At 32.8% G+C, this 15,967-nt stretch overlaps 1 protein-coding gene across 3 annotated transcripts in view; it reads left to right on the forward strand.

The window, feature by feature from the left end:
- The window catches only part of LOC140673950 (uncharacterized), a 28,330-nt gene extending 13,191 nt beyond the window's left edge, over window positions 1-15,139 (forward strand). For 2 of the 3 annotated variants that reach the window (XM_072907247.1, XM_072907327.1), the window contains 4 exons: window positions 8,257-8,448; window positions 9,500-9,689; window positions 9,763-10,055; window positions 10,380-15,139. In XM_072907247.1, coding sequence (XP_072763348.1) covers window positions 8,257-8,448; window positions 9,500-9,689; window positions 9,763-10,055; window positions 10,380-11,003 — 1,299 coding nt within the window. In that variant the 3' untranslated portion in view covers window positions 11,004-15,139. The remainder of the gene's footprint in view (window positions 1-8,256; window positions 8,449-9,499; window positions 9,690-9,762; window positions 10,056-10,379) is intronic. The other variant, XM_072907409.1, reaches the window with a different exon arrangement.
- Window positions 15,140-15,967: the final 828 nt, after the last annotated feature.

Here is a 15,967-nt window from a genome sequence, read left to right on the forward strand (position 1 = left end):
TTTAAAAGCTTGACGCGATTAAAGAACATAAGTGATTTTTAAGAATTCATCTTCGGATGCATTGAAAGCAGCTTTTGTATTTAGAATCGAGGTTACTCTAGCATATGTTCTATTTAAGCATCTATGTATTTATAAACGAGAAAAATCTCTCTTTTTTTTTTTTTTTTACCGCAATTTCTTTGTGATTACACACATGCATCGGGAAAAAAAACGAGATGGAAATGTAATGTATGAAGATTAAATACAGGTGCCCGAAAAAAGCAAAAGAAAAAAAGAAAAATGTCGAAAACAATGAATTAATTTGTTTCTAATTATGACCGAGCAGTAAAAGTTGAAGAAAGTATTTTAGAACAGAAAACTCATTCGTAATAAATGGATTTTATAATAAAAAAAAAAATATACTTTTCATAAGAGTCTCACAATACTGATGCGTTTGTTGACATTTTTCAGCAAAGACGCAAGAAAAAAATTGCAATTTTGAATTTAGATATAAGTAACAATAAAAATGCAACTCAATATCTCATTTTTCTCCATTGCTTTCTTCATCTAAAACTCGCGCAAAATCAAGAAATTGAAAATTTCTATAAAATTACAAGAAGACACGAAGAATCAATTAAGATGGAGTAACATTCGCGTAAAAACGCGACATATATATAAAATAAATTCTGTAATTTGAAGTACAGAATATCAAGAGCATTATTTATCATTCATGTATGTATATCGTCGATGACGTTTCGTATTATCGAACATTATACAGAATTCAATCGATTTCTAGATCATATTGCACTAAGGATTCTTCGATATTGCCGCATATCGCGTATCATTTTCTCAATAAAACAGCCGTGTCCATTCATCGCGATACGTTTATTGATAGCGAGTTTATTTCAATGCATTCAACGTACACGTGTCAGGTTTGAACCAAATCTTCGATCGTTCGTAGCAAGTGAATTTCTCAAAAGTAGCGTCAAATATTTTTCATACTCATTTTTATTTAACGCGATGCTTAACTAAAAGATAAACTAAAAGTTTTGCATCAACGCGGAGAGCGATTCTTAATAGCTATAATATATAATATATATTTATATTATTACATATTATAATATATATATATATATATATATAATAATGTTTTTCATAACTAGATAAATGAATCTATTTTCTATTAATTTTTTTATTAATTTATTCATTAAAAGCCACATTTAAAATGTTCAAAAATCTCCAATTTATGATAGAATTTAAAATAAAATTCTATTCATTATTTTATTTTATTGTGTGTGTATTTTGGAATTTTTCACAAATATATTTTCATTATAAATATTAAAATTATATCTTGTCGAATTATAAATTGTCTGAAAAATAATTTCTCTTTCTCTCCCTCTTTTAATAATAACTTTATGTTATATATTAAATTAGAATGACTGATTGTATATCGAGTCAAATGTAAAGCTTTCATCGTTGTTATTATCTCGTTGGCCAGCTTGGGATTGTAACGCACGATGTTACGCAGATTCCTTACGCTTCGTGCAATTCCTCGCGGGTCTATCCACGCGATTGCTTATTATTCGGTCGTATATTCGTCCATGGGTGCATTTCGCTTAACCACCCGTTTATTCGGCTGTACGTCCACATATTCGTCTCTCTCTCTCTCTCTCTCTCTCTCTGACCATACGCGCGGGTCCGTCCGACCGACTGGACCCGCTCGTCGCGGCCGTATCGTGTCCGTGGGGTGGCTGACCTAACAGAAGGGGTCGTTGCACTCGTACGCCTGGGTCCGCTTTCACCCTACCACGTCTTTCTCTTTCTCTCTATACTTCTCTTTTGGTCAGCCTCGCGCGCGCCGACGGACCTATCCTCTCGTCGCATCTCGCTTCCACGCATCGCAGATACGATGTGGCTGTGCTCTCTACTCCCTTTCTCCTCTCCATCTTCGTCCTGACTTTTTTCCTTTTCTTTATTATTATTATTCTCTTTCTTTAATTCCTTCACTCTGTGCGGTTCTCTACTCTTATCCTACATATTGTCCATTTCGCTCAAACCTCGACTGTAGCCGGGACCAAAAGAAATTATAGTTATTTGCCACCGACCCTTTCGGATAGTCGATTATTTCGCGGCAATAGCCCTCCCTCCTCCATCTCTTCTCTCCTCTCTTGCATCTCCTTGTTCCTTCTATTCTTTCTCCTTCTCTCTCTCTCTCTCTCTCTCTCTCTCTCTCTCTCTCTCTCTCTCTCTCTCTCTCTCTCTCTCTCTCTCTCTCTCTCTCTCTCTCTCCTCTTTTGTTTCCTGCTTTATCTTCGATTGCGGTTAATTGTTTCGAACGATATATAGATAAATGTTAACCACGATTAGTTAAAAATTACAAATAAATATTTATTTCATGACGGACTAAACAATATCAAGAAGTTTGTTATTAAAGAGAATGTACGGTTAGATGTATGATTAGTGAAAAATATATTTGCCATTCCTTCCCCTCCCTTAATTTCCTTTCCTATTCCTCTTTCATTTTTTTTTCTCAATCCGTGCTGCTTCTTATTTCCTTCCCTCTCTATCTCTCCACCTCGATCTCTTTTCTTTTCTCTCCTTCTCTCGCATCCTCTTCCTCCATCTTTTCTTCCCCCTCTCTTATCTCTGATTACAGAATCTCTTCATCACGAGCAAATCAACTTCATTCTTTGAGATGGAGCTCAATTTTGTGATGATGCTAAAAGATATTATCAAAGATCCTTTAATATGTTATTAGTAGTAAAAGCTACAAGTTTATATTTTACTATAGTATCGCAATTCCTAACAATCTATCATTAGATGATATTAAAAATTAAATTAAAACTTTGATGAATAAAAGAATAGAGAAAAGTTGAAAAAAATTAAATTCAATTAAAAAAATATAATAGTTTACATGTATAAAAAAATTTATTTTATTTCTCTTCCGAAGTGAATCTATTTTTTACATGGCTTTTCTACTCAATTTTACAAAGTTAAGATACAACGAGATTGTCTGATAAGATACTGATAAGATTTCCATAATGAACTTCTAGATAGTAGAAATAATGATAAAATATATATGACGTCAGATTTTGAATATGAGAGCTATCTACATATATTCGCAATACTGTGCTGAAAAAAAAAATTATATCGAATCAACAACATTATTGTAATTGAAAGTTATTTTATTAATTCAATAACAGATAAATAGCGTATTGATTTGATTATTAATGTTATTGAAGTAATAAAATAAATAAATTTCAACTATGATGTAGTTGAGTCAGTATAATTTTGTTTCCAGTGTATGGTTATAGTAAACAGATTTTTTCCAGTTAAATTAACTGAATTAATTATATTCAAGACAATGGAAACGTTATATACTACGATACTAGTTGCAAATTTAGGTTTTTAGCACGGAACAACGAAGCGCAGTTATCGAATGACGTAGTCGTTATAAAGTGATAAGGTTCGTTGTTTGCTATATGTCCGCGAGGCGTACCAGACTATGATAGAGATTAGCTTATCTCTACGACTACGAACCATAAGGAGGTCTCTGTTCATTTGCCAGCACTATGTCAATATTATTTCGCTGACCGCCGTCTTGCGAACGCGGTTCCGAAACTGCAGCTTTATTCGCAGCTCTCGCGTATCGCATTTCTGATAGAAAAAAAAAATCACAAGTGCGTTATAAGAGGCTTCTCTAAAGATAACAATTGAAAGGAAGAAAAATTATTAATAAATTCTTTGGAGAAAATGATATTACTACTACTTTCTAGTCTTAAACAAAAATGACACATTTTTTAATTTCTTTAAATCAATAAAAACAAAAAAGATTCTTTTTAAAGCCATTATTGTATTAAGAGTTTTAATTTTTCTTTTATTAAGAGTTTTAATTAAAAACGGCTGCTTTTTAATTTTGCGATTTTATTTTCGTGAACCGCGGTAGGATTTTTTTTAACGTACAGAAATTCTAGAGCCTGACGTGTGCATTTTTGCCTCTCGCGGGCCAGACGAGATTAGATTTTGCTCGATTATTCCCAAATGTTTTGATACAAAAATCTCAAGTCGCGTATTCGCCTATTGTGAAAATAGAAAGATGAAACTCAAAGCCGTTGTATGTACCGTTTGTTAAAGTTGCCATTACTTTTTATCACGATTTTTATCATAAAGGTCAAATAAATTCGAGTAGCCAATTCATATCTGCTGCCGCGGTTGTCTTTTCTGAAACTGCCGTCGGCTATGTAAATGTTACATGAGCGACTGACATTAATATGTAAGCGTTATGTGCAGAAAAGAGACGCAGATATGATCGTTTCACAATGTAATAAACGTTATTATAATAAATATAATAGCTAGTAATAATTATTTAATCAATAATTATTGTTATAATAATTACACCGTGAGATATAATAATAACAGAATTAAATAAAAGAAACATAAAGTTACATCAATAAAGCTGTTTTTGTTTATAATTTCTTCTTTTTGCGTTATTTCTTTTTTCCTGATAAACGACACAATATAAAAAAAAAAAATAAAATGCCAACAACTAAAATTGCATAACAAGAATTGTTTAAAATAATATCTAATCTCTTTTAAAGAAGTGATGAAGAAATATTTCTCTACGTATTAATTTTGTATGTCATAAATCATTTTACAGATGCTAATGTGTCTTTTATCACGTAGAGGATTTTCAATAAAAAAAAAATAAAAATATTTTATATTTATAAAAGTTAATAAAAATAATTTTGTTATAATATAAGAATGATGAGGTATTTTTTATAGTCTTTCTTATATCAAACCTAAAATTTTAATAATAAGAAGTAAACATCATGTATCTTCTTTGTAATTGAAAATAGCTTACAATTACAAATACTTTGAATTTCTAAGACTTATAGATTATTTATCAGTGATATAATATACTGATATACAATATAAGCAAAACACGGAAGCAATTCAATATAAGTGCGAATCACATCGGGGAACCTTGAATCCTTGAAAGACGAGGCTATCATTCCTTTCTCCTTGATGCATCAAACATTCATAATTAATTTACGAATGACGCATTAGAGCTCGGCCTCGACGATGAAATATTTCCGCTAGTTCTTTCTCGGCTTTTATTAGTCGCAAAGACATAAATGTAATGTTACGGAGTTAAAATAACTTTTTTAGAGAGTTTAATTTTTTTCTAAAAAAATAGAGAAAGCCTGATAATAGATATAATAATGTATTAACAATTAAGCAGCATGTTATGACATAATGTCTTCTTATGAAAAAAAAAAATTAATTCGAATTTAGAAAAAGAAATTTGTAAGAGAATATACTATAAAATTATGTGATATTTTTAAAATACCTTGCACATTAATTGAATTTAATTTGCATTGATTATTGTAACATTTTTTTTAATAAACTTACGTCGTATATGTTTTTTTTATTTGACGACTGGCTAATACCGATTTCTTTAGTCGGCTCGCAGACTGTGATGTAATTAGAGTCTAGACTATCTCACAGATAATGAAATAACATTCAAGACCGCGCTCTATGCCATTCGTGTCTTTCTATTTGTATGGCCGTGATTTCTGTTATGCTATAGAAAGACTAGAACCATTTTGACCGTCTGGGACCTCTAACGGTATCGTTAAAAGATGCGTCACGAATCGAATATTCACGCTACTTTTGGCATTTCAACTAATACACGATCTATCTGTCGCCACATTCCGCTTAGTCTACTTGTTTTTCTTCTCTTCAATATTTTTTGTTTCAAAAATAAAAATATAAATCAACTAAAATGAATAAAATAAGAAAAGTTTAAAAATAAATGGTCATCGCAAAATAAATCGCAATTAAAAAAAAAAGGCTTTAAATCTTATATTGTTTGTCTATCTTTCGTCGTAACATGTTTTATACTTAATGTATTATATTTCTCGAACGATACGATTGGGCTTATTTATGATAAGAATTTTTACCATAAAGTAAACAGCAATATTAATTATAAACAATTCAATACTTTGCAGATTAATTGCGCTATTTTGATCTGAAGAGATTCATCTGTTAATAGCATTTCAAGGTTGACACTGTCAAAATTAATGTGATAACTTTTGAACTTTTAAGAATGATGTATATTATCGAGAAACGTGATGGATATACATCCATCATGTTGCTCGGTGATCATTCACCGATATATTCAGTATAAGATAATTAAATAAGTGTGACACTCGCTGTAAAAATCTATCTACGATAATCCGAATGTCATAATGACTACTAGAACATTTGCGTATAAATATCTGTCATTCGTCGTGACCGTCTGCAACCTCTAACGGTGTTAGCAAAAAAGCCAGACGCAAAACGACAAATGTCCTTGAGTGCTTAGTGCGTACTTGAATGTCTGCTAGAAGAAACAACGATACCATTGCTCGTATAATAGTATAACAGCCTAACACACAAGTATCCGAGAGACATTCGTATCTATAACGTATCTATGACGGATGTCTTAATTTTCGTAACACATGTAGGCTACACATTTTACGGAATTATTAGTTTCTATTATATATATGTAACTTGCATACGCAACGACGCGGATCAGAAATTGAATTAATTCTACGTTTATTTAATAAATTAACACTAATTAGCCATTAAGTAATATTTAATAATTTTTTAAATTATTTTTAATGTTGTAGTGTTTATCTATCTAATGTCTTCATCTTTCGAGTCAGATTGCGATATTAATGAAATATTTATAATTGTACTAGAAAAAATTTTTTATAGCATATTGCCTTATAATTACACTTTATTTTTTATGAGATATAGATTTATCTTTTACACATAATTCACGGCATTATGTTCGTCGACTTGTGATCTAATCTTTTTCTCTAAAAATTAAAAAACGCATAAAATAGATTTCTGTGAGCGTGTATGTCTGCACGATTTTCTAAAAAAAAATCTAGTGTGTAATATTCGGCTTATTTATCTCGGCGATTCACGCGAAAGGTGAAAGGCTCGAAATATATAGAACAGAAGGCGATCAGAACTCGTCTATACTCGTCGACGCTCTCTTAGATCGCGTAGGTCCAATAAATGTCCAATAGACTTCATAATACATAATAAAAATAAAAACGGGATACATGGGGATATATATTAAAAATTTAAAGCTTAAAAAAATCTCTGTATTAAAAAGATACGTACCGTAAAATTTTTGATACATTTTTGTTTTTTTTTTACATCTGCTTTGAGTATAATTTTTGCTCACAAATAGATGATGAGATAGCCTATCTAATTTTAGTGGGTGATTGTAATTAGAAAATGTACGAAAAATATTTATACGTAGCAACTGATTTCATTGAACTCATCTAGGATGCACGAAACAAACGTGCACTCACATGTGCCATGTATTCGTGTTTTTGACTGCCATCCGCGAAGTACCGAGCCAAGTCTTCGCAATGATACCTGCTCGCTTTGGCTAACGTGACGACCGGTGTGTGTAGCGATCTAACAGAAAAGGAACGGAGAAACGCAGCGCAAGAGCAATGCCCCTTGGGTCAGGTTCAGTACCCTTTGGCACAAGGCAGCTCGGAGAACGACGTAACCGGCGTGCATCTGCGTGCGTATTGGTGAACGCGTACACGCCAAGCTATAACATCTACTTGCACACGTTGCGAGAATGGCTTTTCGCGAGTGACGCGTGATAGATAAAAACTCAACAAGCCGTTCTTCTCCTCGTTTCGTAAATTAGGATGGCTTAGCTACATTAAATCCTACCGTATCTCGCAAAGCGTATCACCCAAAAGTTCGCATCGTTCGCATTGTTTGCGTTCTTTCCAACGGCATGTCGTAAAACAGCTTTTCCGGATTTACGATGCCGCCGACTATTTTATACTGAATCTCTATTTTTTTTTTTTTTTTTTTAGTATTTAATTAAAATAAACTATCCGAAATGCAAAATACGTTTTACGTAAGTGGTTACGTTGTTGAAAACTTTATTTTCCTCAAATGTATTGGCGAATTAATGACCAATACCCAAAATTATTTTCTCTTATATGTTTATATAAATGTGATATTTATTAAAATTTATACATATACATATTGTATAAATTATGTATAAATAGCAAGAATATTTGTTATATCGGTCATTAATTCGCAAAAAATGTGTGGAAAATTAAAATTTTAATTATACAATCCTGTATGATGCTATATATATAATGAACATTCTACTTTTTTTTATAATTTTTCATAATTTTTGTATACACATGTTTTAACATCCGATCGTATTTTTCTACGTTTTAGTTGGTGGATAGCTTAGATGCACCCCGATATATATGCGAAACGGAGGTGATGGAAGACGTAAATGTCGCCCCAGCAGCAGCAATGATGGAATACACTACTTCTAGTAACCATACTAGCAAAAATGCAAATGGAAACATCATCACCCTTACGCTCAAGAATAATCATCTTATCGTAGAAACGGAGGAACGTGCGGTATGTATGTCAAAAAAAAAAAAAATCTGACACGTTGTTGTTGCAACCGAACACGATATACTCCTGGAATCTTTCTTTTTAAAGCAAACGAGTGATATTTATTCTAATTAGCGAGATATGCTTTAAAATCCTTCGTAGCGCAAAATTCCGTTGACGAAGCTCGTGTAACCGGGTCGGAGACTCGCTCGTTTTGGCATGGATTCGTAATTATCGAACTTGGCCGACCCTGTAAGGTCGAAGGTTACCGGGCAATTTTACCTCCCCACCTATCGTCCTACTTAAAGCCTCGTCTTGTTCGCGGAGGCTCGTTCGAGGATTCTCGAAATCTTTCTCCGGATCGCTCGCCTTCGTCTACACCTCGTTTTCTCCTTCTCTCTATTTTATGCCCGGTACCTGTTCCTTTTCTCTCTCTCTCTCTTTCTCTTCTTCTCCCTCAATTTCATCCGCCTTTTCATTTTCCGGATCGCTCTACTCGCGCTCTCATTCAACTCATTCTTCTCGCGCACGTATGTACGTACCTGTACAAAGCGTTCCAACTTTCGAACAAGGAAGAGGCGTGGAGCCGACTCGTGTCCGTAATTCGAGAGCCCACGCTAAAATTAAAAAAAAAAAAAAAAAAAAAAAGAAATGAAACGGTTAGATACATTATGCGAGTTTCCTTGGGAGAATTTGAAATGTTTGACCAGAGTGATAAGCTTCGAATTTAATATCGACTCGGGCTTGGTTCGAAAATAATTCGCACGATACTTTACTTTTTTTTTACTAAATTATTACTTTAATTTTATTATTACCAACAATTTCGTTTCAACTAAATCATTTTTATTATTTCATATGTGTTTCTATTATTATTATATAATTTTTATATCATATTATTTTTCTATTATTATAAATTTCGTTTAACAAAAATTTTAATAATATTTTAACAATAAATTAGAAAAATGGAAATTAATTTTTTGCTTAAAAAAAGTGCAGATTGTACGGAATGCTCTGTCTATTCTTAACACAGATAATATTAGAGAAACCTACATTTTACGGTGATATTCGCTTTTAGGTAACAATGGAAGAAAAACCCACATCGAGATACAAGGACAGCGGATGTTCATTCGTGGTAGAGGTACAGCCGGATTATGATAGGGAAGAAACGGAAGGTACCAAAGGTTCTTCCGATGACATGACGGCTGGCATCACCGATCAACAGGCTCTAGTACACAGAGAGGAGATACCAGACGATAGATCTTCAGGTAAATTGTTTTCGCAATGCATATGATATCTCGTCTTCTATTTATATTTGTTTCTTATCTCGTGGCTTTGCAGGTTTCGAAAATACGCGATTGTTCGGAAGCACCAATACCGGTCTATCGCAATCAGATCTTTCGATATCCAGTCAAGGCTCGGCCAATCCGAGTTACCGCTATGGCAATCAGGTCGAATACGATTCTGGGAATCTTGGTTATCCTATGTACGGCGGTAGTTACGAGTCCGATATACTATCGAGAAAGCTGGAGGGACGATCCAAATGGGTGGAATTCGATAAATCGCCGGACATAGAGAAGATACTGTTGGACGATTCCAGAAATTTGACCAGCGAGGAGGATGAAGATAAAAGTGTAAGTATTAGTATAGATAGAGATTTCTTTGAGCCGTTTTTTTAATATTTTTTTATCAATTTTTACATAACATTAAAAGCACACGAAATAAATCTATATATATATCGATCTATGTATATAAAAAAAATAAATAAATAAACTGGTCCTTTCAATCATATTTCTTTTACAAAAAATAATTAACACAGTTAACAGTTTCTATTAATATAAAATGAATAAGAAAGAAATTTGGTATTGAGTTATATTTGTGACGCATTTCACTAAAATATTTTAAAATTAATTTTTTTTTGTTTGAAAAAAAAATATATATATTTTTTATATATTTAGATATGTATGTATCGATCGCGAATGATTCCCGAAAGACGAAAACCGTACGCTCCCTTGCAGCTGCAGTTTTTTGGAAAAAATTCCAAAAACATAACGTGCCTGCAAGACGTCGTAGCGATGTGCGAAGACACGTTGAAGATTGACAGCTTGCCAGACGCCGTGCGATCGAGTCCGAATCTTCAGGTGAACGGCACGACGCCCAACAAACTCGAGATTATGGAACAGAAGGCTTTGAGCAACGATTTCTCCAGCAAGACGATCGAGGGCAACAAGCCCGTGATAACCGGCGCCCTGCTGAAGGACGACGTTCAAGAAGACGCGTTCCAGGAGCAGCAGCGTAAACTAGGTAACGGCACGCTGACACCCGAGCACAAGGAGGACAACAGGACGACGCAGGATCGCAAACCGGAAGGTAGCGTCTTTGTGCCGAGTCACAAGCGGGCGGGCAGCATCCCGCCGCGATTGATCGAGGAGACGCTCGAGATGGATCGTAAGAAGTCGCTCGACATCTACAACAAGTACAGTCAAATCAAAACAAGCCCCAGAAGCATGCTACCGAGCTTGAGTCCAAAGTTCGAGTTGCTGCAGAACGAGGTGAGCCCGATCGAGGAAAAGGAGAGTTAATGGACGCACGAGTAAGGGCGGGAGGGAGAGGGAAAGGGTCTGTCGTTGTTTTTCGATTCGGTCGTCGAGATGCAACGCCACTTTACTCGGAGGTAAATTGCAACGAAAGATACTAGTCAGGGATTTATTGAAGAAATGCAGCGAATGCGGTCGCACTTGTACGGCGAATATAGTGCACTTGTAGGAATTATATTTACTTGGTATAGCGAATTTATATATGTACAGGGAACTCTCTCTCTCATATACCGTGATGCTCAATCACGGATATCAGAATCGCAGAAATCATAATGATCTCGCGAATCTAAGCCAACTAAATGAGTAGGACCTACCTAAATCCTGTGCGACGAGAAAGATTTAATGTGAGAGATTAGCGTTTATTAACATAATATATCCGATTCGACCGACGAAGAAAAGACGCAGTCGCCGCTCTAAAAGCTCTCTGCCTCCATCTGCCTGCATTCTTTCTATTCAGTATTTTCAAAGATCTCACGATCAATTGTAATGACTCGTTTCTCTTTTGTGAACATAACGGCGAGGTGTAACATACAGACAGACATGCGATGGTATTCTTTCATTATATTATAGTTGAAAAAAGTTCGCTTCTTTCGTTTAAGATACGACAATTTAAAATGACACTCTCTCTTGACACTTTTTATATGGACCATGCTATTTAGTCTGCACCGATGGAGAATTTCTCGTGACCGAAACAAACACGTGATAATGATCAACGTTAACGTGGCAGTAAGTAAGGTATACGCCAATTACGAGCGTAATCAAAAAACATTATAAATAACAGAATTTTTTCTTTTCATCAATTTCACGTAGAGACATACAGATTATCGCTAGTAATAGTGACGTAGCAGTCATATAATTCACGAGAGATCAATATTAATAACATTAGAAGCTATACATAAGTAACGCTCACACATACAATCTCTTCTCTAATTTTCTATTTTTCACTCAAAATATATAATTGTATTTTCGCATCTCTGTCGAATTTTCTTGCGAAAATGTGTTAATATATATCTTAATCTTTGAAATATTGGGTGCTAAAATATGTGATATAATTATTTAAACTATTACTCTTAAATTATTTATTAATATAATCCACGAAAGAATAGTTAAAATAAATTATTTTTATTTTAAGTAGAAAAAAATTTTGAAAATAGGGACAAGTCGCTTTTTCTTTTAGCGTTTGTCTCGAACAATTTATCATCTTTTGCAAATATACAGTTTGAAACTATATGTTCATAAAAGATGATAAATTAAATAAAATCCTTTTTCCGTATAAAATTTACACTAAACTTTATATTCGAAATTGCTAAGAGATTAATATTAATTTACGAATTAAACGACATTTATTAACGTCCCTGATCCATTAATCATTCGAATATCATCTTCATAATAATATTATAAGTACGTCGTAGTAAATTTCTTAGAATATAAGACATTTCTAAACAGTCATATATTTAGTAGACAAGTCAGTATACATATACGTGCGTCGAATGTATATACATATATAGGAAGATTCACACGTAATATAAAGAGAAGCACGTCATACATATATAGACACGTATACGCGCGCGCACAACGTTAAGCATTTTTTATTAGCTTTATAGGCATTTCAGAGGATGTCAAGTCGACGCTTAAAACTTAACGATTACGTGGATTCTAGTGCCAAAGTAGTTTTCTAAGGCGTCTCTCTCTCGTTATGGCGATTCGCGCACGAGAGAGAGAAAGAGAGAGAGAGAGAGAAAGAAAAAAAAAGAGAATCGTTTATCTGTGTATAACTACGTTTCGAGGGAAACATTATGTTATTAATATTTCAGATTTTATATGCCTACGTTAAATATTATAAATGTTATCGGAGATGTTGACTTCGCGAAGCTACCGTGCCGTGAAAAGTTTCACGACACGAAACTGATTATCCTTAATCTGTATATATCCGGAGAGAGCCCTTAATGTCGGATATTTCAACACCTTCGCAAATATTAACGTACCGCTATTCCTATTATCGTTACTATATCGAAACTTTGTCTCCATAAGTAAAGAAATCAAAACGATTCGTTTCGATATGCAGATTATCCGCACGTCGCAAATCAACTGCACGAACGGGGTGAAATTTCGCAACATTGGATAAAAATAAATTGGGTGAGGATGTGGATTTAGAAATGTTTAAATTCTTTCCTTAATTAAATGTTTAATCATATTTAATCTTCGAAGCAACATAATTTCGTCAATCGGGATCATGTTCGAAGTATTTAGACAATGTAGCGACGTTGAAGAAATGTAGTATCGGTGTAATTTGGCAAATAATAGAGAATAATATCTTAAATAAAACATGTTTTCTAGCGTGTAATTGACTTTGTCTTTTTTTTTTTTTTTTTTTTTTTTGCAATTCGAAAACACCATTCTTCTATCGTTCGGTGCTAATTATTATTTATTATCCCGATTCAAGAAATGCAACATAGAGGCAAATCTTCGAACGTGATCATTACAATATGTCGGAGAAAGAGGAGAGAACTTCTTTCTTATTTTCTCTGAATATTTAAAACGTCTCTGTTTGCGATCTAAGATAATTGCCGATATAGAGCATGATTTAGGTAGATCTCGATTTGTTAGATAGATCTAGATTTGAAACAGTATTACAACCGCGAAAGTAGAAGTCGTTTGAATGCAAGATTAAGAAGAAGAAAAAGAAGAAGAAGAAGAAGAAGAAGAAGAAGAAGAAAATATTAGTGATCGATTTAATTGCGCGTTATATTTTTCTCTCCACAATATAGAATATTATTATCTTGTCGCACCCGTTAAACGTACATTAAGAATTTGCTGTGTTCTTTAAGAATAACATGTAGAACATGCGCTTTCACGCGATCGGAATGACGTTCATACACGATTGTTTGTTTGTACAAATTTTAAACAAAAAACGCATACTCATCTGAACATAGTGTATAAGTTATGGCTTCCATATATATTTAAAATTATATATATTTTATATTCTATATATTGTTCCATATATTATATATATTTATATATATTATATATATTTATTATACAGGTATATCTATATATCTTGTATATTTATTATATTTAAATGCGCGCGCAAATATTAGTATAATTCCGTTAATTAATTGACAAGCATATGCCTCTACACGCGCCGTTTTATGCTGTTGAATTATATTTTGCCTTTTTTTCTATGTTAAAAAATACTAATTGATATTAAGAGGGATTTGATGTATGAGATTTTTATTGGCGATCAATGATTAATAAAAATTATGTGATTAATATTAATTCATACAAGGTATGCATAATTCTTTCTGCAGAGCAGAATAATATAAAGTACGGTCTGTTCACGTGAAAGTACGGAACGATGCTCGATTGTAGAAATCTACGAGCTATATATTCGAGAGTAAATACATATGTTGAAAGTGCTAAGATATTGAATGTAATCGAAAAACTTTCTTACGTAATTAATGAATTTGGACTCGCTAAAACACGCGTCCGTCCTCCTACGTCGTATTCTCAAACAATTTAGAGATTAAAGATTATTAATTCTTTCATGCGCTAATCAATTGAACTTTTGTTTCCTTAAACTGTAAATTTGACAATTCTTTACGCAATATGAAAATCTTCATAATTTTCTGCTTCATTATTTCTATATAGCTACGAAAAATTGTTATAACAGTTGTTTTATTTCATTGTATATTTCTTCTAACAGAATTGCGCGCGCGCGCGCGCGCGTTTGCGAAAAAATGAACCTTGCGCATGAGAGAATTAATGCGAAAACCTTATCATAACGCGTAAAAAAAAAAAAAAAATTAATAAGGATATAGAGTAATTGATGAGAGAGCATGTGTGCAAGTCAACGTCGGAGACTGTTTTCATATTTCATAAAGTGCAAGCTACTATTTAAAAATATCAATCGCAGTTTTTCGTATACCTAAGCACCTCTTTTTTTTCACTATGACTAATAAATCGTAAGTAATGATAGTTGTTGCGATCATTACATGTAACACAGAGACAACATACACATGCGAAAATTTCTTACATACATTTATTTCTACCAGCCGCTATAAACTATCTCATTGTATATGTCAACTTATTTTGCAAAATAAAGTGGGCACGAATAAAAATTATACTTTATTTGTTTTTCTCCCCATTTTTGCAGAAACATGTATTAAACGTATATTTAAATATATGAAAAGCTGGTGATTTCTAATAACACTGTATGCTATAAAACTTTATATAACAATAAAACAATTTTTCTATTAGTAATACAAATAATATATTAGTAATACATTATTATATTAGTATTATATTAGTATTACATTAGTATATTTTTAATGTTTGTTTATTTAACAGAATACGAAACTTTAATTAAAACCGTATTTGATACGTAGAATCAGTTAAAAGATAAGATTTTCACATATCTTTTCTCATATGCTTGGCAATATCACAATACATCAAGTAAGTTAAAGATATTTAAAAAAAACTATATATGCGATTTTATTATATTGTATTTGTGCTTTATGTATTAAACAGTATATTTTATTTCTATGCAACTATTATGTAAAATTATTAAAAGACAAAAGTGCAAATCGTGTATATTTATTTCACATCCGAAAAATTGTCTTTCTTTCTAATTTAATATCCATTATTAGTTACCATTATTTTTTTCAGGTGTCATAAAATCGGTTGGTTGCGTAAACCAACTGATAGTGGAATAACTACTTTATCATCCTAGCTCGATCAAGAAGCTAATTGCTATTTTTACTTCTAATTCTGTATATCCGTTAAATATTGAATAAATTCATTCATTAGACATCAATCAAGTATTAGCCTGATGCCCGTAATACAGGTATTTAATTAAGCATTTATTAAATCAACGAGTAGTTAATAATTTCCTAAGTATCTGACGTATCATTAAAGCAAGCAAATATATTTCATCAGAGTTGCGTATTACA

Source organism: Anoplolepis gracilipes, chromosome 1 (assembly GCF_047496725.1).
Source record: "Anoplolepis gracilipes chromosome 1, ASM4749672v1, whole genome shotgun sequence".
In the NCBI taxonomy this organism is placed as follows: Eukaryota; Metazoa; Arthropoda; class Insecta; order Hymenoptera; family Formicidae; genus Anoplolepis; species Anoplolepis gracilipes.